The sequence below is a fragment of the Mastomys coucha genome, unplaced genomic scaffold, assembly GCF_008632895.1.
Source record: "Mastomys coucha isolate ucsf_1 unplaced genomic scaffold, UCSF_Mcou_1 pScaffold23, whole genome shotgun sequence".
NCBI lineage: Eukaryota > Metazoa > Chordata > Mammalia > Rodentia > Muridae > Mastomys > Mastomys coucha.
The window spans coordinates 26,480,153-26,507,510 of NW_022196906.1; the positions used below are offsets into that span (position 1 = coordinate 26,480,153).

General features: G+C 42.8%; 1 protein-coding gene across 1 annotated transcript in view; it reads right to left on the minus strand.

Annotated features, from left to right (window-relative positions):
* Positions 1 to 2,048: 2,048 nt before the first annotated feature.
* Positions 2,049 to 27,358, minus strand: part of Fli1 (Fli-1 proto-oncogene, ETS transcription factor) — a 117,856-nt gene continuing 92,546 nt past the window's right edge. Inside the window, exons 6-9 of the mRNA XM_031345641.1 lie at positions 9,663 to 9,728; positions 7,731 to 7,790; positions 5,678 to 5,725; positions 2,049 to 4,052 (exon numbers count right to left, since the gene is read on the minus strand). Of these exons, the coding sequence (XP_031201501.1) occupies positions 3,523 to 4,052; positions 5,678 to 5,725; positions 7,731 to 7,790; positions 9,663 to 9,728 (704 nt within the window). The 3' untranslated portion in view covers positions 2,049 to 3,522. The remainder of the gene's footprint in view (positions 4,053 to 5,677; positions 5,726 to 7,730; positions 7,791 to 9,662; positions 9,729 to 27,358) is intronic.

Below are 27,358 nucleotides of genomic sequence, written 5' to 3' on the forward strand. Positions count from 1 at the left end.
ACACACACACACACACACACACACACACACACCACACTCACATACTTTTTAAAAGGTGCACACACTATATTCACACAGTTTTTTTAAAGGTGAACTAATGGTGTGAGCATCTTGTTCTTACAGCAGTGAGTCAGGATCATGTGTCTCTCAATTTTCCCTAGTAGTACTTTGCCTATTTGCAAACTGACATGAGACCTTTCAAGTTGACTATTTACAAACATAACTGGCTTGCCTCATGTCATTCTATGCCTGAGCCACTAATGCCAAGTCGTTTTTCTTTTCTCTGCTAGAAGGCACTATATGTGTTCATTTCAGTAATGGTCACTGTTTCTGTTTTGAATGTTGGTAGCAGGGGTGACCTGATATAAAGAAAAAAGAAAGAGAACAGAATCCCAACTTAAACATTTTCATATCACCTTCTAAAATTTTGTCTTTTTGTTCATAATAAATATTTAATCTTATTTTTCCCTAGATAAGCATGGGTTCCAGGACTATGTTAATGACACAAAATCCATAGATGCCAAAATCACTTATTTAAAATGGCACACTGTTTACACAACCATTCTTCTACCATCTTTTAAATCATATCTAGACAGTGTATCATATCAAGTGCAAGGTAAACACTTTGTAATTGGTTGTTATAATACATGATTCAGTAAAATGCCAATAAAGAGTCAGTATATATTCAGGAAAGATGCAATTATCCACTTATGTGTATGTATGTGTGTGTGTGTCTTGTGTAGCCATACACTGTGTGTGTGCAGGTATCTGAGGAGGCCTGAAGAAGGCATCAAATCCTTGGAAGCTAAAATTACAGGCAGTTGTGAATCACCCCAAGAGTTCTGGTATCCCAACCTGGGATAAGAGCAGCAAATGCTCTTAACTTCAATAGCTCTTTCTCTTTACCCTACAATTTAAAACACTTTCTGAATAATTTCACTCGTGGTTGGAGGAATCTACAAATGTATATCTGTATACATTTTGTCTAGGCAAGATACGAATCAGCATATACATGAACATACATATATAAAGGATATGTTCTTAATGTATTTTATAATGTAGGGTGAATGTTTTAGAAGCTGGAGGCCAGTGCTCAGAACTCTTCTCATCTTCTTCAAGTAGACTTACCTGGCCTAAACATTACTCTGTGAAGACTATAGGTTGCAAACTTTTAAGGGGTTTCTAGAGCTACTAGTTCTACGAGAGTCCCTGCAACACCAGCTATTTCTAGTTTCAGTCATCTTTGTTGTAAAGGAGAGGAACAAGATCCTTAACACTGAAGCCACCGGAAGCAAGCTTCTCTATTGAGCTTAAAAATAGAACCAGAGATTCTACCTAAAACCATAATGTGGAGCTGAAAACAAGGTAGACTCCTGTTCTCCACTGCAGCATCAGGTCACCTTCTTGGGGAAAACAGAGTCCTGGAGAGGGCTGCTGCTATAGTTCCCTGCATACAATTTACCTATGGTCTGTCTCTCACTTACAAAAGCCATAAAGATCTTAATGGCTTAGAGAAGCTTAACAAAAGTCATCATTAAGAAGCATCTGGAACCCATGATTACAGTGTCTCCTACTATACTACAGCACATGCATTTGGGGGATTATTGATGGTACAAGAATAAATAGGCATGTTTTCTTGGGGCCAATGAGATGGCTCAGTGGATAAACGTGTGGTGTTGTAAGCCTGATGATTGAGACTGATCCCTGGGACCCATGAAAAAAGCCAGACATGGAGGTAGTCACCTAAAATCCCAGTGCTCTTATAGTGAGAAGGGAGGTGGAGTCAGGAGAGCTGTTTGGAAGCTTGTGGGCCTGAAGTCCACAGAATGGGAAACATATCAAGAGAGATTCTGCCTCAAAAAGTAATGTGGAAGGAGAGAACTAATTTATAAAAGTTGCCCTCTGACTTTTAAATGTGTGCCCTACATACTTACACACACACACACACACACACACACACACACACACACACACACACCAGTAATAAAGACAACTTCCCTCTGGGAAAGCCTTTGATCTGGCAGTACATAAGAAAACGATGTCATCAGTTCTGAGAGAAGAAGAAAAAGAAGGCACAATTTATTAAGGTCAAATTATTTTACAACTTAGTCTTCACTGGACAGTTGTCAGCTTACCACTTAATATCATTTAAAAAGTCACGATTACCTGAAAAATTATATATATTTTCACGTCTAAAAATATATTGCATATATAGAGCAGGAGAGTTCCTCATGTGTACAAGGAAAAGTTTGTCCTCTTTAGGTTATTGCAGCTCTGTTATTTACAAACATTTCTAAAGCATTGTAGATCTAAAAGGATCTTTTCTCTTGTTTGGGCATGCATGTTAAATAACTGTATCAAGGCTTTTCTTCCTAAAAACTCAGTGACTTTTAACTCCCCATTTTCTGTTCATCAATAGTCACATTATGCTTATTTAAAAAAAACAGTTATAAAAACGTACAAATAGCCCAAATGTACAGATTGACAAAAGATGTACAAATTATATTTTAAAAAAATAACAATGATTGATTTGATAGTAAAACTGCATTTGTGACCGAGGTCAACTCGTTTCTTCACTCTTTAATTTTTAATTATTTATTTTTTTAATACTGTGAGATATAGGAAAATAACTCTCCATAATTTATACAGTTAGTTGCCTTCTGATTGGTTGACCTTGGTCTGGTGGTCTGACAAACGCACAGCGCTTGCGAATCTGAGTTTAGAAATCCCCATGACTTTTCAAAGTTCTGGGACTCACTGTCATCAAAAAACAAAAACAAACAAACAAAAAAAAATGTTACTTAATCCTCTGTTCCTCAGGAGTGTCTGTGTTTGTGTTAAACTTTCTTAGTTCATATTCTGACTATTTCTGGAGGGAATAGTCAGCCACACGCATATTGCCCATTGTGAGGAATTTTGTAATACTCATGGCTTCTTAAATACACACATACACACACATCTTTTAAATTCCAGTTGGGCAAAAAACTTCCCTGGCCTCAGAGCCAGTGTTCCAGTTGCCATCCACTGAATGAAGTCCTCCTAAGATAAGATTATAAACATCTTGCCTTGATTTTCACTAAGTCTCACACCAGACCAACCCTGGACAAGTCCATGATTCATTATCGTAGGGAATCCTACAATGATGAAACCCGTGTGCTGATAAGAAACTGCTTTGGTCATAAAAAATAATAATAATAAAGAAAATGCATACTTCTTTCTCAGAATCATGGTCTAACCATTCCAGTAACCTAAATATTTAACTCATTCAATGATAGGAGGTTGAGAATTCAAACTGGTGGACTGGCCCAAGGAATGATCCTTTTTTTTTTTTTCAGGTAGAGGAAGCAAAAGTTTTTAACATAAAAATAACCATTTTTAGAAGAACAAATACAAAGGTTCTATCCAGAAGAAAGAACATCCAGTTTTCTTATCTCTTCAAGGCTACTGTGTCTTTTATAGTCCCGTGAATCCAGTAAAAGTGAGAGCTGGAACTTCAGCCAGAAGGCCAACTGGTGTTAAGTTCTAGTAGTAGCTGCCTAAGTGTGAAGGCACATGGGTGTTAGGATGGCGGGGGACACTGGGGTTCGGGTAGATCCCAGCAGTGGGGGAGGTCCAGTATTGTGATGCTGCTCCGAAGAAGCTGGAGGAGGTGACAGGCATGGAGGATGGGTGGGGTGGGACAAAGTTCACCTTCTGTTGATGGGCGTGGTAGGAAGGCATGTAGGAGATATCAGAAGGATACTTGTACATGGATGTCTCTGTTGGATGTGGCTGCAGGGCCTGGGCAATGCCATGGAAGTCAAACTTGTAGGCATACCTTTTGCCATGCACTTTGGTCATAATGTTTTTATCATAGTAATATCGGAGGGCCCGGCTCAGCTTGTCGTAATTCATGTTGGGCTTGCTCTTCCGCTCTCCCCAGCGCCTGGCCACCTCATCAGGGTCCGTCATTTTGAATTCCCCATTGGTCCCCTCCCAGGTGATACAGCTGGCGTTGGCGCTGTCGGACAGTAGTTCCAGGAGAAACTGCCACAGCTGGATCTGCCCACTTCCTGCAGGCAGGGAGGAGACAGAAGAGTGCAGGCTCAGTCCTGATTCTTACACAGGACATTTCTTATCCTTTCCACAAAACAAACCAACAACAAGAACAACAACAACAGAAAGCTTTATTGGCTAGGCATGGTGGCACACACCTTTAATCCTAGGACTTGGGATGCAGAGGCAAGTGAATCTCTGAGTGTTGGAGGCTAGCCTGGTCTAGGAGTCCAAGACAGGCAGGGTTCTGTTACCTAGAGAAACCCTGTCTAGAAAAACAACAACAACAACAAACCAAAAGCTCAAACAAAAACAATAAACAAACAAACACAACAAACAAACAAAAAACCAAAACAACAACAAAAAAAGAAACTCTTTTCTCTTATGTTAGAATCTCATGGATACAACCCTTCTTTACCCTTTTAGTTAGAAAATAGAAGTCTGCACATGATGATTGTTCATGTTTACAGGGCATAGGTGATCTTTTGACACACGTACGTAGTGATTGATGATCACAGAGGAGTAATTCACACGCCCACCACTCCAAATCCTCGCTCATCATCAAAGACCTGCTCATCTAGCTCATTTGAAAGGTACAATACACAATGTTAACTCTACTGCTGCCACCAAAATGAATGGATTAAGCAAGGTTAGATCTTAAGATTGTTCTAGAGGCTGGTTGATGACAAATGTTGGCTTTGTCCCAACAAGCTGTTATGATCTTGGGGAAGCCAGCTCTCCACATCCTTTTGTTAAGATTTTTGACCCTCCCCTTAGATCCTAGACCTGTGACACTATCTAATCTCCACTTAGTACTGAAATGCCTCAAGCTATTCAATTATTGGCCTTAACGAGTGCCAAGCATCCCAGAACCTCTTGGGGATGGTGGTGGGGCATAGCAGAGAGAAGGCACCTCACGGAATTAGGGTTCACTAAGCTGGGCTGTTCTCCAGCTGCTTTCTAGTGCATGGCTCTTAGTGGTCAGTTCCACATGGAAGAATGTGGGCAGAGGTAAGAATAGCAGGAGGGAATGCTGGATGGCACTTTATCTTCTGGGCAAGACTGGTCTGGCTAAAAAGTAGGGAGGAGGCCCAGCCAGCTTGTGTTCACTGTGGTACTGCAGGTGCAGCAAGCACATGGGTATGGCTTTTCTTGCCTTGAGCTCCCCATCACCATGGTTTGGGTTCAGAAGAACACATCTGAGAGTTATTTTTAATAATGAATCCTTAACACCTTGTCAAGTTCACTTTGTGTGCAACTCTCTCGGGACGCACTTCTTTTCCAAAGGCTGGATAACTACAGCACTCGAATCAAAGCCCCAACACTTGGGGACATTTATCCATGAGCCCTGTACGAGGAATTAACTGAGAATATCTTCCCTCACTGGGAACTTCCATCTGAGTCATTTGCCATGAACATAAACCTCTGTGCAGAGATGCTTGCTCTCTAGAACGTCTTCTGGCAGCAGATGCTGCTACTGGTTAGCAGGCCCTACCTCTTGTTTGTGCACAATTGAATATTTGACTAAGAAGGCACATGCAACCTCCAGACAGGTGTCTGTACTGGGGAGTAAGGTTTCTGTGACTTTCCAGATATAACGACCATTCTGGAGAGAAAGGCTTGCAAGTTCAAGTTAACTCACCAGGGTTTGCCAGGCGGCTGCTGGTTGGCCCCAGGATCTGATAAGGATCTAGAAAGAAAAAAAAAAAGCTTGCTTCATTCCTCATCAAATAATTTGACAGCAGTATCAAGATGAAGGAAACTGCAACGGTTCCTACTTTTATCTCAGGGCCATAGGAAAGCTCGATTAAAGACCTTGATCACAGTTATGGCCCAGTCAATGTGAAAGAGTAACAGCATTATTTCTTCATATTTGGTTTCTAAACTTTTGGATTATGCTGTTACTACCCCTCAAACAATATCACCCACATGTTTGAAAGACATCTGGCTAAATTCAACCACGCAGTGAATAAACTGAAGGATTGCTTATTAAACAGGCTTAAAGAAGGTCCCTCGGTGATTTCTAGCCATTAACAGCTCTTTCTAATGCTGAAGACATTACACATGTCTGAGTTTTCTGATGGACTATAAAAACCACCAGGTAGCCTGGGTTCTAGTCCCAGCTATATCATGAACTAAATTATGGTTTGGACAACCTGTGGGTATTGGTTTTCTCAGCTACGGAGAGTGGGTTGGGCTGCTGGCCTCTGTTCCCTTCTACCAAAACTCTGTGATTTTTAAGCTTGAAAATGTCAACACTAACAAGAATTTGTATTTTAGCTACCAAGTCACTACTTTTAAAAAACACATTGTTTTTTTAAAATATTAAGTTTTATAATATCAATTATTAACAGATTAAAAAGAATTAATTTGAATAGTTCTTGAAGCCTTTTAGTCACCTTTTAAATTAAATTTTAATATTTATTTTAATGAAACTAAAATTGTTTGAACAGATATTGAATTTTGTTGTTCTTGTTCTTGTTGTTATTGGAACTTGTTTAAAATTTGCTCTGCCTGACTTGGTTTTCACTTGAATTTCACCTTTTAATGCAATTTCTCTTTCTATATTTTGGGTGGAAATAGAGTACCATGTTTATTCACCCCAAAGCAAATAGCTTGTTCTTAATTCAGATTCTTAATTAAGACAGTGGAGCTGAGTACAATGGCTGTCTTCAGATTTGTGTAGGGTCTTCCTGTGGGACCTCTCCCCAGAAGAAAAGTGGCCAGAGGGGGTAGCTGAACAGAACTCTGGCTCAGAAAAGCATTAAGTCAAGGTAGGATGTCAACCTCCTGTTTGTTGTAAGCAGGCAAGCAGAAGCAGGAGCAGGGGTGGGGCTGGGGTGGGGCCAGGGCCAGGGGCATGGTGTGGCCAGAGCCAGGGGTGGAGCTGGGGAGGGGCAGGGACAAGGACAAGGGCAGCCCATCATAAGAGGTCATGCTCCAAGAGGGTATTATACACTGCAGTCTCTAAGTCATTTCTTTATTAAGGGTCTCCAGGTCCATAGCTTCAAAAGGTCTTATGTCTTAACTTCGTATCCACTAGGTGAGTGCATTTCCATATGGTTTAGTAAAGTGTAAAATGCTTGGACAAGAAGTGGGGGCTCTGGAGTTTCAGCTCTGCTTGTCTTTCAGCAAAGCCTTTCAACCTTCGGAACCTTTGTTCTCTTGTACAAAATAAGTCATTGGACCATTTCAGTTTTAAGTTCCTTTTAACAGATCGCTCTCTGGTTTCAGGACTTGCTGCTTAATTCGCAGATTCTCTCTTGGAAAGATGAGACAATGTGTGATCTAGAGTTGCCTCTTGGTATACATAGGGGATTTGTTCTAAGGTCTGTCAAAGATATTGAAATCTGTGGTTGCTCAAGTCCTTTACATAAAATGGGGTATTTGCATATAATCTATGCATATCCATCCATATTCGTTAAATCATCCCTAGATTACCAACATGACACACATGTAATGCAAATAGCTGTACTGTACTGTTAAAGGAATAATGAAAAGAAAGCAAGTCTGTCCACATTCAGTGCAGATGTAGATTCTTTCCTGAGTATTATTATTGGTCTGTGGTTGGTTAAATCCCCAGGCATAAAACCCACAGCTATGGACAGCCAACTGAACACTGTCTCACTCCAACACTGACTGACTCCACAGCTGTATAACACACATGCGAGAGGTTACATATTTGAGTCACATACCTGGCTGGGGCCGTTGCTCAGTGTTCTTGCCCATGGTCTGTGCTCCTCCAAGGGGAGGACCTGTGGGGAAATAAAGGAAAGGTGGTAAGTGGACTTTTCTTCGATGGCAGGAAAATGTTCCTGTCACATATCCCCCAGAAGGAAGAGCACATGAGCTGCTATGTACATACTCTACTGTGGACTCATGGACTCATTTTATTCCTGAATACTTATCACACGGCTATGCTGGCACTAGTCTCCAGGCAGGAGAGGTAGCAATGGGGTTATATTTTAACAGAAGAGACAACACTGAACAATGTCTGCTGCTGTGGGGTTGGAACATTCCTTTGAAATGTAGGGCCTTGAGCTTCGAGATGGCTCCGTGGTAGACTGTTTGCTGCACGAGGACATGGGCCCAGATCCTAACCATCCCCTTATAGAGCTTGACGTGGCTGTGTGCATCTGTATCACGTGTCCTGGGAATGGCGAAGTATTGACACCGACGAGAAGATTGCTGAGGCTTGCTGGACAGCCAGGCTGACTGAGAAAGGCTGAACTCCAGGGTTTAGTAAGAGACTTTGTCTCAAAGGAACCAGGCAGAGAGTTGTAAGGCAGATCAGCCAATGTTTCTCTCTGCCCTCCATGTATATGCATGGGTACATGTCTATACTTGTGTCCTCAAAACGCACTTGTGTCTCCCCATAAATAGATAAAGGAAAATAGGATCTTTACAGAGATCTCTACTGAGAAAGTGCCATTTGAGCAATGATCACCTGTTGCCTGTCACACTTGTTTTGTGAGAACCCCCCCCCCCAAGGTTTCTCATGTTTGCTTCTCTGGTTTCCCCATTTTTGAATGAATGCTGCTTTGTGTGTGATTTGTGGCTTGGCATGACTGGAGCAGTCATACTTCTGTCTTCAAAGTGAGCCACCATACTGTTCAGCACTCAATGCCTCCTTACGACTAAAGATCTGGGGTCTATTTTCATAATGTCATTCACCATCCCCTTCTTATCTCTTGTCTACCATGCATCCTAAACTTCAGAAACCTGGGTTCTTCTCTGACAGACATACCACCATGGTCTTCCCTGACATCTACCTCTCTGGCCTTGCCTGTCTCCTGTTCCCTAGACTGAAACATGGCCTGCCCATGTAGCACTAACTCAAATGGTAGCAGGTGCACAGGCACTCTTTAATACAACCCAGGTGAAGAGATAAGTGTGTCCGTGATTTCTCTCTCCTGCCTAGATAACTGGTCCTTGTCTGGCTCATCTTTGTGAGTCCCATAGCTCCATGTACTGCAGGCAGAGTGAACAAATACTGCACACTCATAACTGAAGGAGATCCTAGTTATCACTTGCACGAACACAAACTCATTATTAACATAATCTCTCTTGCCTTGCCTTCATTTTCCTGCAGTTTTACTTCTCTGAGACAGTAAGATGGGCACATTGGTTGAAGTGTGAATCGTTCTCTTACACTACTCCTTTAATGGAAGATACTAGGTGGATTTCAACAAGTCACAGCTGATCATTGTTTGATGTCTAGGACACACAACATCTCCTAAGTTATCTTTCATGTCAGCCTCTCTAATTGTGGCTAGGGATATTGGCATCACTAAGCCTTGTCATGTGGAGAATGTATGTCCTAGAGATTCCTTGTCCTGAATGAAATAACAAAATACAGACTAGTTGCTTTTCTTTTATAAATCAACTTGTCCTAAGAAACCTTCATAGCTTATAAGTTCTAAAACCAAGTGCACATAAATATAGAAAAAAATCAAAATAAACCTCAAAAGTCTGAGCATCCCCTGAAAATTCACATTGATATCTAATGAGACACCATGAAGATCAATGCTTGTCTTAGTGTGTGTCTTATGACCCTATACCCACATCCCAACTTCTGGCTCTCAGGAAACATTTTACTCCCCCAAAATGCTTTCCTATTTACTTACTTTTGTTGAGGCCAGAGTTCATATTATTGTTCCATCCTCCTCTCCTGACAGAGTCATAAGAAGGGTCTATGAGAAAGAACAAAGGAAGACACATCAGCTTTGTCTGCTTTGCAGGAAGGTTATATAAAGATGCTCTCCTGGTGATCAGAAGAAATTAAATTTATTTCAGCAATAACTTGCTAAGCATCACTAAATTCCTGAAGTATAGTCTTCCCTGAGGAACATTAACTCTAATATCTTGTTTGTCTAATCTGGGAGCTGAAGCAGTAGGAAGAATCCTGAACCTGAAGTTGGAGGACTGGGTTTAAGCTCTATCCCTGTCATTATTTGTTGTGAGATGTGGGATGCTCACAGAGCTTTTTCCTGATCCTTGCCTTTGTAGAAGTAAAATTTTATATGAATTATCTACCTCATGGGGTTATGCTAATGATCAAGTGAGAATACTTGTGAGCTACCTTATAAGATTTTTCTAAAAACATAAACTACCATAAATCAAGGGAAAAAAAAAAAACCTTTTCAACAATGCAAGGATGTTGGGCAGGGATGAAAATCTAAGAGGTGATGTCTGAACAAAGCTCTCTAGGAAGGACATCTAAAGATCCAGGCCAACTAATGACATTCCTGCAAGGTCAACTCCTTGCACCTCACAGCCCTGGTGCTGTGGAATGACACTCAGAGATGGGTCCACACTGTAGGCTTACCAAGGTTCTCAGACATTTCTGAAGCAGAAAGGGGCGGGGTCTTATAACCACACACAGAGAGGTAAGGCCAGAAGTGTGGCGAGTACTAGAGATGACCAGGGAATGAACCAACAGAGAACTTTCAGCTAGGAGAGGCCAGCACTATATGGACCCTGAACTTTGACTCAGCTTTTCTCTTCCACAACCATGCTCAGAAACTGCTGAAGTAACGGCCTGGAAACACTCATTTCCTTTCTCATTGTGCGAAACCCATTGAGACATGGCACAGCCTACCCGAAAGACTAAGGATACAGAATTATGACTTTCAAAGTTTTTCCCTGAACAACAAAGGAACCATAAAAACCATCTGAACAAATGGAACACAAACCTCATCAAACAACTGTCTGACAGGGTGAGACACAAAACATCCCCTTGGCTGGCCCTCAACTTCTCAAACAAATTAGGATAAGGAAGGGCTGGGAAGATAGACGGATGGATGGATGGATGGATGGATGGATGGATGGATGGATGGATGGATGGATGGATGGATGGGTGGATGCGTGGATGGATGGATGAATGGATGGATGGATGGATGGATGGATAGATGGGTGGGTGGGTGGATGAGTGGGTGGATGGATGGATGGATGCATCTGATTGCCTGGCTTCACTATTACTGCCTAAGTCAGACTAAAAGACAGGAAGTGTCCTTGTGGAAAAATCCACGTGCACATGCACATTCCTCATGGGTCTGGAAAAGTCAGTTCAGTTTTTAAAATTATAGTCTTTAGCAATTGGCACTAAAAGCAAAACAGAGCATGGAGGCCGGGGGTTGGGCTGGAGAAGGAGGCAGGGAACAGGACAAGGAAGACATAGCTCAACTCCTTTACGTTGTATGTTTTTTATTTTTGATCTATTTTTTCTTTATTTCCTGAAAACAGCTTTTTTCTTGTTTAAAAAAAAATAAGTGAATGGTAAGTCAACTAGGTTGGCTATAAGCTTGGAATGAGGTTGATAGCTTTCTGGACACTTTCTGAGGGGGCCTGTGGACTTCCACGGGGTACATTCAGCTTTAGGATAAGCATCAGGCAAGGGAGAGGCAGCTAAGTTTTGGAACATGATATTCATTAGGTCTCCTGTCAATAATTTAGGATCAACATTCTGTATGTGCACATACTGGAGAAGTCATATAAAACAAAGTCTTTGCATTTAGACATAACACAGTCCGTAAGATTGTCAGGTATTGTGACCATGTTCGAAAGACATGGTTGAGATGTCAATGACTATTGAAGATGAAGGAGGGGAAGGCAAGTAGCACTGGAAGCCTTAGGGACTTGAGCGAGACTTAGCTGGAGTGGGGAGAGTGAGCTATGAAAAGGCAAATGGTGCTGTGGGCATGGCTGGCATATAGAGATGTAGAAAGAAAGAAGAAAAGGACAAGAAAGAAAGGATTGAGTGGCCTTGCAGGACCTTGTGGGAACTAAGCTAGCATCTTTAGGGCCTTCCTCATTCAAACAATAAGGCCAAGGGAGGTTCCCAGTATGTAGTGACTCCGAGAGTCAGAGAGCAAAGGCAGATACACTCCAGGTGCTGAGTAGAAAGCACAGAGGACCTAAGGAGTGGAGGTCATTTTTGTAAGGACAGAAGAGAAAGTGGATAAACTGGAAAGTGATAAATGTGTCTTAGTTAGGGTTACTATTGCTGCAGTGAAAAAACTTGGGAAGGAAGGGGTTATTTCAGCTTATGCTTCCAGGTAACAGTCCATGGCTGAAGGAAGTCAGGACAGGAACTAAAACAGTTAACCTAGAGGCAGGAGCTGATGCAAAGACAATGAAGGGGTGCTCCTGCTTACTGGCTTGCTTCCCATGGCTTGCACAGCCTGCTTTCTTATAGAACCCAGGACAGTCAATCCAGGGATGGCACCACCTACAATTTGACCCCGCCCTCCATTGAGCACTAATTAAAATAAAGCCTTACAGCTGGATCTTACGAAGGCTTTCTCAATTGAGATTCCCTCCTTTCAGATGACTCTAGGGTTTTTTTTTGTTGTTGTTGTTGTTGTTGGTTTTTTTTTTTGTTTTTGTTTTTGTTTTGTTTTTGTTTTTTTTTGTTTTTGTTTGTTCTGTTTTGTTTTTTTCGAGACAGGATTTCTCTGTGTAGCCCTGGCTGTCCTGGAACTTACTCTATAGACCAGGCTGGCCTCGAACTCAGAAATCTGCCTGCCTCTGCCTCCCAAGTGCTGGGATTAAAGGAGTGGGCCACCACTGCCTGGCAGTTTTATGTCAAGTTGGCATAGAACTAGCCAGGTGAGTAAGTAAGAAGTGGGGAGGGGAGGACTCACTACTCTCCAGGAGCTGGTGTGTGCCATGTGATACCTGGAGCACTTCTAAAATCTGTCTTAAAGTTTTCAACCTACACTTGCCTCAGAAAGCTCTCATCCTGGTGAAAGCTGTTCCAGAACTGTTCAGAATAATCAACTTTATAGCCCACACAGGGCATGGCTACAGTTCCTGTCAACTTCCTGTCCCCTTTCCTTCAATTATTTTATTTTAGCTCTCAGGGAAGAGCAGGTTTATGAAAGTTCCAGAATGTGGGAACTCATTTCCTAGGTCATCATCAGATTCTTTGGTAACTCTAGGTGAGGGATCATGTTTTGAAGTTGAATCTTGAGGTAGGGCATGGCAGCCCATCTTTTCTAAGATTTTAATTTCAGTCTAAGATTCAGCAGATCTAGGAGGCCGGGGATACTGAGTTTCTCAGGGAGATACTCCCATAAGCTTATCTTGTGGTGAAGCCTGGGGATTCCAACTCAGTACCATTCAGTCCAACCATAGGTGAAGACAGAAGCGATATAGACAGAGACGCCACTTCACAAACCAGCCTTGCAACGCTGTCACTATGAAGTTCACTGAGCAATACATGCCCATGCCATCAGCAGGCATCTCTAGCCAATGTGTGGCCCTGTGCATGGAATGAGACATGAAAAATACAGACTTCTCTCCCATCAGCCCCTCCACATATGCAGAAGTCCTTTCTCTGGCCCGTAAGTCTGCAGAGCAGTGCCAGGACCCATGTACTACACAAGCTAGTGAATGCACCACAAAGGGGCTGTGGCACGGGTGACGTCTCCTTCGTGCAAGACTGAAATTAAAAAAAAAATACAAAACATTGTTTTGAGAACGAGGTGGGAAGATGAGAAAGCCCAAGGCCAAGAGCATCTAGCTGCCTCAGATGCTCAAAGCACCGGAGACCTTTGGAGCTGAAGTGAAATGGTCTGAGCACGAGGACCAGTGTGACTCAAGTTTTAGAAGAAAGTTATCATTGGTGTTGAGACAATCTGTGCTGTTCTCACTCATCTGAAAAACACCTGGAGCAGAAACACGTTGGCCAATTTGTTAAATAAGCTTCCCCTCTACTTCTCTCCATCCTTCTTACTCTCCTTTTCCATTCCTTAATCCATCTTTGTTGTTTGTATTCCACACACCAGGTCCTCACAGCAGGGAGCTGTTAGGGTTTGGAGTGTGTGGCAACACAGAGAACAGTGCCTTGCACACGGAAACATGCGATAAATATATGTGAACCAATGAACGGGATCAGCAGTGTCTCCTTGTTAAATGCACCCAATCCCCTTTATTGTCAGCTAGCAGAAAAGAATCCAAGACTCTTACCTTCTTGAATTAGGTCGCTAGCTGTTTCTGGCCTGTGGTGATAAGGATTACAGACTATGTCAACACTGACTGGGCAGCAAGCCACCTATTTTGAAGTGGAAGCTGAGAGTGTGTCCCTTCAGGGAGGTCAGGAGCTGGGTACCACTCACTTATGTGCCTGGATCAACAGGGGATAGTACAAAGGATGGCGGTGCCGTAATGCTGTGTCATCTTGGGTGGTCATCAGCATCTTAATTTGTGAAAGTACATTTTGATATTTACATGGGGATAAAAATAATCAAAATGGCATTTATCAGAACTGGTCCCATTGTTCATAGGGCAATGTTATCGCTAAAGTGAGGGGTTGTGTAAATGTTCCCCAAATGAAAACCTGGCAATGAGGTCAGCTCTAGTACCAGACACACTGACAGACATATCTGTAACCAACATGGAAAAGCCAGAGAAGAGGGCAAGCCTGCTGCACAAATTCCTACAGACACTCTTGGCTCCGGAGCCAGATGTTGCCTGGCTATGGTCAGTGCCAGCTAGAGCAGAGTTCTCCCAAGGGCCATGGTGGCTCCAAGCAGCCAAGTGCACACACACAGACTCCCCACATGTGGTCCATGAAGTCTGCATCCTGACAGCTACATCAGGCTTTAGAGAAGAAAAGTTTGAGGTGGCCAAAGACTCAGTGTCAAAAATGTGGCAATCCAGGCCAGCACCCGAGGTGATGCTCTTAGACCTTCTCTGTGGTGGCAGATGGCTTTATCAGCAGAAAATGATGCCCCGATTCTGACAAACTCTCTTTCTGCCTCAGGGAAGGCTGACACCCCCCTGGCTTTAAGGAGTACTAAGATGACAAATCCTATTGTGATTCCTTTGCTGAGCAGCCACCAGTGGGCTTTGCCTAAGGTTTCTGGTTTCAGGCAGTCCTGAGGTCAGTTTTCGCCAAAGCAAAGAGACCTGGGCCTCATGCCGGGGATTCTGGGCTTTGCCAGCCATTGTGGATAATTCTGCTTCCCATCTATGGCGCCCTGAACAGTTTCTCCATTATGCAATGCTCAGTGTGGCTGAATGTGACACTAAATGGTCTCTTAGATTCCAAGACAGCCTCCTAGGGTAGAGTAATATGAGCTCTTGAGCCCTGTTGGAAGGGGAAGGCTTTTGCTGGCTGTGACCATGGCATAGACACACCAGTGTTAAACTGGTCCTGGAAATATGGCCTTCATCTCTGGAAATACCTAGTTTTCTACTGATGCCTACAGTCAACTGTCTGAGACCCAGGGGCATCAACCTTTACGTAGCTCTCTCCCTGTCATGACATCATCCACAGCCATCAGCAGCACATAGAAGCTTCTCTTTCAGACCCTCACTACACTGGGCCCTGCTCTCTATGCTTGGTGGAAAAAAGACACACACTTTCCTTGAAACTTCTCACTGAATTTCTCTTTTTTGCTGGGCAGGCTGGCAGTGTCTGTGCTGTTTAAAACCTGGGTCTGTTTGCCAACCTTGGTGAAGCAAACAAGTAAGATATCATCTTTGTTTGGGGACGGTCAGATGTCCTAGGGCCTGTGTCTACATGATCCTCTCAGTGGATTCTCTATCTGAGGTCATGTTCACCTCATAGGTTCTATCTCTGTAGAGGTCTAGACTTTTCTGACCTCTAACCAGACTAGGATTCTCTTCTTTGAACTCTCCTTTGGGTTGAACTCCTCCAGCAAAAGCTAACTATGCTTCCTGAACTCCCAGTTCACAACTCTGGAGCAGTCTCTCATCTGCAATCATCTCTGTTTTGCTAAGAATCTGACCTACTTACTGGCCTGGATCCTGCTTTAAATCCAGGGCAAAAGCAACTTAGCCAAAAAATGGGTAGTCTAAGCAGAATTTAGGGCTCTGTCCTGGGCTCTGCTCCTTTTTTTTTTTAGGGCCTAATGGTGATTTCAGTTGCCATACATGGCCCTGGAATCTAATCCCAGCTCTGTCCCTATTCATCTGAGTCCCTTGGTCATGTTATTTTGTCCTTTAGAACTTCAACTCTGCTTCTCAACAAAGCAGGATAACAAATCTTAAGAGACCCGCTGTGTGGATCAATTGTGCTTTCCATAAATGGGAACTTTGTACATGATATATAGGTGTCTATTCCATCTTGCCTTTACCTCTACAATAAGAGGAGGTCATAAAGGTCATTCAGGAAGGCCTTGAGAAGGAAGAGAAGCGCAAGAGTGCCAAAGGACCACCTCTAACGTGGTGCCCTAGAACAGTTATTCCATGATGGGAATTTATTCCAAAGAAAGTGGTGGATCATCCTGAACCCTGGTATGAAACTCAGAAGACAGAGATGCGCAGCAGCTAAGAGTGATCAACTTTTGCTTCTTCCATGACTGAGGACTGCTCAGGATCCTCTTTAGCTGGTCCTGAGGCTCAGGATGAACCCTCCACCTCATTTGATCCATTCCTGAAAGCTCAGCCAGCCTTCCTTCCAGTGGTATTTTTTGTTTCACAGAGCTACAGTGGATTCTGGCATCCCTCAAGACTGCAGGAAGAGGAAGTTAAAAAGGGAATCCTTGGCTCGAGTTTGGAACTCAAAGAAGCAAGAGAAAACATCCTGGCTCAGGTTTCCTTTTCTCAAGGATCTTGTCCTGGAATTCAAGCAGCCCCTCAGCCTCAGGACCAGCCCCACTGTATGCACAATGGACCTTGTGTTTAAGATATTTTGTGTACAGAGGGAAAAGAAGATTCATGAGGAAAGTGCTGGAAAGAAACAGGAGGCTTTGAAATACGAAAAGTTTGACAAAGTAAGAGGTACGGATTCTGGGCACAGTCTTGCCACCTTCCTGCAAGGCATCCTGCCCAGCCTGGGTTCTTCTTTCATTCTGTCTGCCCTGTGGGCTCTCTGTCCAAATGGCACAGATGTCTAAATAGACTATTTATTTTGATAAGGCCTCAAAGTGGGGCTTTGAGCCGTAGGTGGAAGAGGAATTTAGATTGACTAGCTGAATTGGGTATTTGCCAAAATTCCCCTCTACACTGGGCTATATAGTAGGCATGACTCAATCACATACTTCTTTGGTCAGATGGATGTCAGGTTTAAGATGATTCCATCTAGGGAAAAAAAGGGAAATCAACAGCTCATTTAGGCAATGAAGAGTTGTTAATGATTGCCCTCTGTCCCTGCAGACAGAGAGGTCACACTGCCTATACTATGTCCTCCTTTGCCATGGGCGATTGGATCCTGTCTCACACTTCGACCTTTGCCTACCTTCCTTTCAGTCCTTCAGGTCACTCGCTTCCTGTTTACTGTCCTTGCCTGCTCATCCAGTGTCAAATGTGACACCTCCTTGGCTAGGTGAGCACCTCTGCAGCAGAGGGACTGGACCTTAGTCACTTCTGACCCTTCCCCAAATGGGCTCTTGCCCCACCTTAATACTAGCTTATTGGGCTTAGTGGACACACCCTACCACACACTCATTCATTCAACAAAGTTATATTGAGTGCCTACTCTGTTGCCAGACCCACATATGTGCCTAGAATACAACTCTGGCAACGCAAACCTCCTTCTGTGGAACTTAATTCAGAACAAATAGTAAACTATGCAGTAGATTAGAAGAAGCTGCTGAATGTGAGGGTGCAAAGAAAGCCAGAAGAGGGAGCAGGCAGGGCTAGGTAGGAGGGCCTCACTGAAAATGTAGGATTTGAGCAAAGATTTGGACTGTTCAACTTGATTAAATTGGAGTTCTTGGGAACTCCATAATTCCCCTCTGAAAAGTACTTGCCCTATGTTGATAGTGACAACTTTCAGGACAGCTAGTTCCATTTTGTTAGTTCACATCTAGTGGGAGTGGGTTGATGTTGGAGGACAGTGACATTTAAAAGCTCTACAACATCTTTTGACTGTTTGCTGATTTCGGCTTATTCAGAGTCAGGCTGATTTCCCCACCTGTGACTAAAGATGACTATTCTAATGAAGAAACTTCAAATATCAAAGAAAAACAAAACAAAATAAAACAAAACAAAACAAAACAACAACAACAACAACAACAACAAAAACAATTCCCAAGACTGGCCTTATGACAGACAGCTAAAATGCTAAAGTGGGTTCAGAGGACATGTCTATGTCATGATAGGAGAAGTGGGCAGGTGAGGTCAAACCAAAGGAGACTACACTGCTTTGTTCTGGTCTGGTAGGTGAGCAGGCAATGTCAAAGCTGGAATCTTACAGCCGAGTATCTGAAAAAATGGCTCCAGTTTTGATAGCAGAGTCTGTTCCCTCTATATCACAGAATGGCAGGCTCTGTTTCAGACTTCAAGGGATCCCAGACATGATCTAAACCAGACATGCAAATGAGCATGAGACCCAAGGTTCAAAGCTGGGAGACAGCATATGTGGCCACGTAAGAATTTTATTAGAAATTGAAAATATGACTCAGACTATCAAAACTGACTTTCTTTAAACTGATCTTAGGCTATTGGGCAGGACTGGTGAGTAACTGGGCCAGCCAAAGCTTTCAGGCTCAAAGATTTTTCAAAATTATATCCTGAGCAGCTTTTGCTTCTTTGGGATAACTGAATCTTACCAAGTGCTGGACTGTTTTGGGGTGTCATTTAAAGCTTTAAAGCTATTTGGGGGAAGCAATCTCATGGTTTCTAAACAATAAAGCCATTCTCTGCAAAGGAGAGAACTCAGGATCCCGGTCATTCCAACTCTGCATCCTGCTTCCCAGCTCCTCAGTTATGTGCTGTGTGAACCTTGGTGAGTGACTTCACCTCTCTGACCTCTGTTAAGGAAAACTATACTCTTGCAGGAAACAATCAACTATTTGTAAATTTCTGACCGTGTAAGAGCAAACTATATTTAATCCTCACAAGGGTCTTTGGAGAACAGATAATATCATGGATACACAAATGCTTCACACACTCCAAAGTCTCCTATGGAATTGTAGTAATCTTTTCCAGTCAGCATTTTGGTGTATGTGCGAGTGCGTGTGTGTGTGTGTGTGTGTGTGTGTGTGTATGTGTGCTTATGCACTTATTTTGGTATGTACATGTGGAGGCCAGAGGCGGTATTTGAGTATCTTCCTCCTATTGCTTTCTACATTATTAGTAGTATTTAGTAGTATTAGTGTTATTTTGAGACAAGGTCATTCACTGAACCTGAAGCTTACTCTTTTTTTTTTTTTTTTTTTTTTTTTTTTTTGCCAGTGATTGGCTAGTCAGTGAGCCCCTAGGTTCAAGTTGTCTTTATTCCCAGGGTAGAATTACAGATGCATGCCACCTTGCCCAGTTTTTTTTTCATTATGTAGGTACTGGAGACCTGAATTTAACTTCACCATTGCACTGCACTTTACCCAATGAGCCATTTCCCCAAATTCCTCTTTACTGGGTTTTATTCATAGGAGATAAGAAATTAATTTTTTCTTGTGCCTAAATTAATTTCTTTTGATTCTTTCTCTAATGGAGAAAGACTGAGTAAATATTTAACTCAATTGAAAAAGATTAGATTTTCTTTCCCAGTGAATCCATCAACTGTCAGGTTTACGTACTGAAAATCTTTGAGGTGGGAGAAAGGAATATTGGACAAAACTCACAATTAAAGATGACAAGGTAATCTGCAATTAGGTCCAGAAATAGCTCGTGGGTGCAGGGCTTAGAGAAGAGACACAGTTTGTAGGAGTAAGGTAAACACACACTGAACAGGAATAATTGATTTGGGATTTGACATATACATAATTATCCTACAGATGATCTCTTTTTGGCTTCTGCCTGACATGAATTCAAACTGTACCAAAGAGACAGATGAAGCATCTCAGCCTTCACTTGGAGACCTGCTGATTCCCGAGAGAGGGGAAAGCCTTCACACCCTGTCCCAGCCTCAGATCTCCTTCCTTAAAGACTTTATTTTCTCTTCCATGGGGATTCTTCAGGAGAAATGACTTCTTTGTGATATTAAATTGAGGCTTCTCCAAAGAGAGGAAGTTGTTACATCTATAAAAGATTTTCATATTAAAATAATAAATTGTGCTGCTCACAGCCCATCCCTTTAACTAGAAGATGAATTTCTTCCCTGCACTTCAAGAGGAGCTTCTATGTCTGTGCTTCTCTCTCTTCCTCCTTGTCTTCAAATAGAGAAAAAAAAACAGATCTATACCTTTTTATGGGGATGATAGATAGATAGATAGATAGATAGATAGATAGATAGATAGATAGATAGAGACAGACAGACAGACAGACAGACAGGTATTAGATAGATAAAAGCTTGAGGAAAATAAGCTTTTCTGTAAGCACACTCTTCCCATTTGCACATGAGGGTGAATGGTTTCAGAGTCTCTATCAAGCACCACAATGCTCAAATTCTAATGGTTCAGTGCTAAACCTCCCAGAGATGACCAGTCATTGCTGGATCACTTAAGCTATCTCACATCTTGGGTATCACTTCCAGGCATACATACTGCTTGTACATAAGGCACACTAATGCATTGTACTGCTGGGGGAGCATTTAAGATCACTTAAAATACCTAACACAATGCAAATTGTTGCTATCCTGTGTCACTTAGGAAATGACAGGGGAGCTTGCTTGTCCAATAGGATGCACTTTTCTCCATCAATGGTTGTTGAAACAGCCAATGTGGAAGCCCTGGATAGGAGAGGTCAGTTGCACTTTCTAGTGGCTACTACCCCTAAACAAACCTCCTGTCCAAGAATATCTAAATGAGTACATTGGGCAAAGCACACGTATCTGGACTACTCTGTGTTGAGGTGGCCACCAGTGGTCGTCAGCAGCACATGTAGTCAACCCCCTTTTCTTGCCAGTTAACTTGAAACTCTTCTCAACATCAAGCAGCTAACAAGACCACTTTTAGTTTCCATCACAAATCAGAGAATTTCATTCTGAGTTTTAGCTTTGCTGAGTGGAGTGAGACAGATCTGTAAGGCCAAGAGCATCTTGGTAGAGGCAGCAGGACTGATATAGTAACAGCAAGGCTAGAGATGAATGAGGAAGGCCAAGCCTACTTAGCAAGTATGAATTGCCACCAAGAAATTTGTGATATGGTCAGAGCTTCAGCCACAGAGCACCACAGTCAGGGGCCCCTGCCTGCTGGTGTGGAAGGAGAAGGAGGAAGCTAAGTCAGGTTGGGAAGTTCCCCAGGATGTCATTACCCACAATTACTCTTCCCACAGCCTTGTACCTTCGGCCCTCTACCTTCAAGTGTTTACAGGAATCACATTCCTTTATAAAAATGCATCAGGACACATGCATTCTCTGTTACCATCATTAGCATCGCAGGATACATACATGGGTACCTACAGCCTCTTTTCTTTCTCCTGGAAATCTCTCAGAACAGCTCTGATTTGCATAAAAGCAAATATAAGCACAAGAAAGGCAAGTTGACCTAAATGAGAACTTCTGAGTATCCAGGAATGGTCTGAGGAGAGTGGTGTCTCTTAGCCCAGGAACATGAGAGGCAAGCCCTGTGGTGACAGAAAGGATGCTGATGTAAACCAAGAAGCTAAAGTTGTCATTAAGTGTGAGAACAGAGTGTGGGCTCTAAAGGTTGAGGTGGGAAAACACTGTAAAGCAGTGGAAGCTGCCAATTCTAAGGACTCAGCAGTCAGCTACAACTTCCTTCCTCAGTGCCCCAGTGCAGGAAAAGTCAACTTTATGGAGGGAACTTAGGTAAGGTAGCATCCTGGAAGGTATGCTAACTTGAGTTTTAGCACCATGTCTGTGTCTCACTCTTGTTTATCAGATTAAGTTGATCGCAACAAATGGTAATGGTTTTACTCAGTATAATATGTCTTTTACTGAAGTTCATTGCTTTTCATTTCTCTTGAGTGTTCAATTAAACTCAAAAGGCTGTATGCATCATCGTGTAACTTATAAAAATGTACCTACAGGAAAATTTGTGAAACAAACTAGTATGCCTCTGGAAACGCTGGTAAAATTGAGAATTTTTGGACCATTGCCGGAATTGATGCAGTCACATGGTTTCCACAATTAGACAAAACTAGCTTCCTGAAAAAAAAAAATGGGTCTTTTGTGATAGCTAATAATGTCAACTTGACAAGATGAAGGAGACAAACTTCTGGCCATGCCTGTGAGGAATTCCCTTGATTAGGTTACTTGAGGTAGAAGTGGGCAGCACCATTCCATAGGCTTGCATCTTGGACTGGGTTAAAAAGATAAAGGCAGTGGAGCAGAGCAGTCACTGTTCTCTGCTAACTCCTAACTGGAGATGCAATGTGACCAATTGCCTCAAATGCCTCCAGGACTTCCCACCATGATGAATCTTAAACCATGAGCTTAAAGAAACCCTTTCTTCCCCAGGTTGCTTTTGTCAAGGCATTTTTTTTTCTTAGCACCAATAGTAATTAAGACATAGTTGGATAGAAATATCAAAGGCAATTTCAGAGACTGTCTTCTACCCTGACTGGGGAGGAGACTGTGAAAACACATTCTGCCCTGCTTCAAATCAGCATGGTGATTTGGACTTCTCATCTATAAAATGGGAATAATGATAGCACTAAATTAGTAAGGCTTTATGGCATAGAAAAATTCTTGTGTGACTAGGTATTTAATAAATATGCTATAAAAGAAAAAAGATAGAAACACAAAGGTTGAAGTGAAGGAGGAGGAGGGAGAGGAGGAGGAGGAGGAGGAAGAAGAAGAAGAAGAAGAAGAAGAAGAAGAAGAAGAAGAAGAAGAAGAAGAAGAAGAAGAAGAAGAAGAAGAAGAAGAAGAAGAATCATCATCTTTTATTCTGGAAGATCACTTTTCCCATGGTTCTGCTCTGCATGGCCATAGACTGAGAAGCCACACTTGAAGGGGAGTTTAGCTGATAGAATAGCATGAAGCATTTGGGCCAAAAGAATGGAAGACCACTAGCCCTTAGCATGGACATCTACATGTTGTGACATTTTCCCTTGTTATTTTGGGATGGGACTCATTTACAGCTTCAGGGTGGATCACCTCAAGTGGAAATGAGGGCTATAGGAGAGGAGAAGAGAGGAAAGGAGAAGAAAGGAGGGGAAAGGGGAGGGGAGGGGAGAGGAGGGGAGAGGAGGGGAGGGGAGCGGAGGGGAGAGGAGGGGAGAGGAGGAGAGGAGAGGAAGGCATTCCCTACAATTCCCACAGGAGAAAAAGCCAGTCTCCTCACTAGAAACGTCTTGGAAGGTTGGCTTGCAGTAATATTTTGGGGAGTAGGTTAGGGGTTACTTTTCATCTGCCCATTCAATGGTTTCTGTCTCCAGTGTGCTTTAGTCATATGATTGGGAAAAAACTGTCCTCTGGAATCTGTCCAATACTAAACACTACTAAATTGGAGAAACAGTGGGTAAAAACAAAACACCTCATAAAAGAGACAAAGGAGACTAGAACCAGGCGATGTCATGGGTCCAAGGCCTCTGAAGGGTGGCAGGTCCCTGGGTATGGGTAGGGTAAGTGGGGAGGCCATCCAAAGCTTGACATACTAGGTACAATTCCATTCAGACTCTAGGGCAGACCCAAGTGAGCAAACATGTCCACAGTGGTCCAGAAGGTACTGGGACATAAACCTACATGTTGTGCCTGTATTTCAAGTATGAACACACTGGAAGAGGAGGTGGCTACTGTATAGTCCCTCACAACACAATGTCAAAGATCCAAAGGACCCAGCATGGTCTTGCTTCCAGAGCCTGCAGAGTTCCTTTGAAAACTGAGGAGTCACGTCTCACCATGCCAGTCTGCTCCGTGCAACTTGCAGCTCAAGGCTGATGTGAATGTGAATGAGAGAGAGAGTAAGCTTATGCTGAGGACAGTGGTCAGTGAAGGATGTGTGTGTGTGTGTGTGTGTGTATGTGTGTGTGTGTGTGTGCTTCAAAGAAGCCCTAGTAAGAATAGTGTGTATATGCACAACCCCAGGACAAAAGCCCTCCTTTCTTCCCACCCCCCATGCACCTACTTCTCACCAGGTTGGGGAATGAGACTTCAAATCTTTCGCTCATTAGGCTGGAACACATTTACAGTTGTCTTAGGGAACATGCAAACTGTTTCCAGTAATTTTAGAGACCGTGTGCTCGTCATCGTATGGCCACACGTGTGCAATAACAGAGCACACAGCACACCCGGGGACGGGAATAACAGTTCTTTTACTTAGAGAAAGGAAGGATAATGGTTACTTAGAAAGTGTCCCAGACAAGCTGTCAAATTGAATTCAGAAAGTTGGAGTCTGACTCCAGGGCCGGGCTGGCTGGCTGAACTCCCCTGAGATTAGGGTTTCCTGACTGCCAGGGCTTAGAGACAAGGATTCTTTGTTTCCAGTCTCTCAATCTCTCTCTCTCTCTCCTTGTCTCTCTCTGTCTCTGTCTCTCTCTGTCTCTGTCTCTCTCTTTCAAAAATAAGTAAATAAAACTAAAATTTTTAAAAATCCAACACATCTCTAAAAGAGGGTCTGATAGGAAGTAGACAAAACATTAACTCTGGATTAAAAAAAAAGTTAAAAACAAAACCAAAAACAAACTGGAGAGAGAAAGCTACTGTTTATTCATAATCACAAATCTTACCTCCAGATCACAGAAATAGCTGAGAAATAAACAATTGTACACCCTCATCCAAATACCAGCACATACACAGAGGTACAAACAGACACAGACATATGCACACACACACATACACAGACAGACACACATACATACACACACACAAACGCACACATGCACACACGCGCGTGCGCACACACACATAGCTCGTTTCTATTCTGGTTTCTATGCTCACCTACCCTCCCTACCCCATAAACTCACAGTTTGAATGCTTGGCCTCCCAAGAGCACACCACTCTCGTGCACTGTACACAGGTGCGGAGCGAAGACTTTCTACTCGTGTAGCTAGCTGTTCTCCCATTCAGATAAAACTTATCCTCGACTTTACAGTCACAGAAAAATTCCAAGATATATAAAAGAGAAAAGCCCAGTGAAGCCTTCCCCATTGCTCCGCTGAACAATTAAAAGCCATGGCCAATCTCATTTCAGCTCCACCCCACTACCCCTGGGCAATTTTGAGGCAAATTCCTGGCTCTTGCTTCGGGTTCCATACCTGAGCTCCCAGTCTCACCATGAAGTGCCTAAGCACATTGTCTCCACTGCTGGAGGCCGACCCAAGGGTCACACATGTCACACACTGACACTTTGTTCACTTGTACAGGGACTTACCATTTTCAAAATACAACCCAGAACACACATGGTGGCGTGCGACGGTGCCTACATACACTGCAGACTCCAAGTTGCCCCTCCTACATTTCTATATCCATATCCAGCTTTTCCAGAGATCCCTCCCCTCCCCCTACCCCCTGTGCCCATATTACACCATAACCTCTCAGATATCTCAGATGGTATCACTCAAAACACCGATGGAGAGGGTGTGTGCAGGGGGCAGCAGGAAGGACTTTCTGAGACTATACTGCTCATTTGTGGGGGTGATTGGCACCCCTTGCCTATCATATTTCCAGGATTCTGGAAGGTTTACTGTATAGAGCAAATCCTCCATAAGTCAAAGAATCAATGAGTGACTGGGAGAAGGCAGAATGACTCACAGAATTTAGGTCCATTCTTTACTAAGGCACTGACCACCTACATCATTTGCATGAACATACAGGGCCAGGGAGATTGCTCAGTGGGTAAAGCCTCTTGTTATTAAGCCTTGAAGATCTGAGTTCAAATTCCTGAACCTACATGGTAGAAGAAATCAATTCTACCTAGGTTGTCCCTGACCTCTGCACGTGAGCTATGGCATGTATAAATACCCATACCACACAAAAAGAAAACTAATGTAAATAAAACATTAAAAATAAAAAGATCCTATACAGGTCAAATCTCGCTTATACTAAATGCTTGTGGTCTGAAGTGTTTCCAGTCTTGGATTTTTTCAGGTGAGTGTGTGACTGTGGCTGGTCCCATACATTTTATGGCCTATGATTATTTTGTTGTTATTGTTGTGTAAAAGGTATTCAGTAGATATTTTCAATTGTGGCTCTTCCTAACTTACCCTCAGAGATCTTAAATGTGACAAGTGACTTTGCATTTATGAATGTGACTTTACAGTATTTCCTGACATTCTCTATTAGGGGTCTCTCCCTAGGAAGCTTTTGAGTGGCTTGGCTTCTCAGCTATGGTGGAGTGTCCTGCACACTATTGTATCATCCATTAGAGCACAATATCTTCACATTGTTAGCCTCTGGTAACCCTCAAATATCTTGGAATATTTCCTCAACAATAATGTTAATTACTATTATAATTCTGGTCATAAATCATAATAATGAACTGTTATGAATATAATTTATCAAGCATTTTTGGCATGTCAGACATCATGCTGATTTACAAGGGCATGGAAATTATCCTCATTTTATACACGATGAAAATGGAGTTTTGTGGCTTAACCGGAAACATCTCCCACAGGCTTGAGTTTTGGATGCTCGCTGCCCAGTGGGTGGTACAATTTCATAGAACCTTTAGGAGGCAGAGACTGTTCTGAGGAAGTGGATCACTAGGGGGAGGCTAGTAATGACGGCTATAGCTTAACCCTTGAATCTTGGTCCACTGCCATGGCAATGCCCACTACCAAATGTTCTCCTCCTCTCCATCACACACTCCCTCTACTGTGCTTTCTCCACCACAATGCACTGAAGTCTCTCCGAAACCACAAAGTTTGTATCTTTTCCTGTTGAGTTGTTTCTGTCAGGTATTGTGACAGTCACACAAATAATATACCGAGATAGAAAAAGCAAACCCTTGCCCAAAATCACACTGTAGCTTCATCAGTATAACACTGAAATAGGAGGTGAGTGTCTACCTTAGGTGAATTGAAAACATTCATTAACAAACATTTAAGAGCTCTTTGCCTTATTGTCCTTAACTGCAGAATGGGGACAAGAAGGTAGCAGCTGCGATCTCAGGGTGATGGTGTGTGGATAATGGATAATGGATGTGACAATGTTTAGTAAGTAATAGATGCTACAGGAGAAGGGTTGCTATTGCATGCTTGGACCTTGTCCTTGGAATTCTTGAGAGGAGAGGCTCTTAAGCATGATCCATAAATGGCAGCTGGGAATCCAGCATATGTGACACTGAGGTGATTTAGTCCCTCTCTTTTCAATCCTTGGCAAGTAAGGAGACAGACTTTTTATCCATCAGCCAAGGTAGCTGCCAGTGATAGAGCTTCTGCCATCTGCCTGCCCCTGGCAGCTAGGGCAGTGGTTTTTAGTTTTCACATTCGGCATCAAGTCTCAAAGGCTCTAGGTGGGAGGCTAGAAGCTGAGCTTCACCAGGCCTTGGCATCTATGAGGTCCAGAAGTTAGTAAACAAGGAGCTCAATATCCTCTGCCTTTTAGAGAGCTGGAGGTATTTAG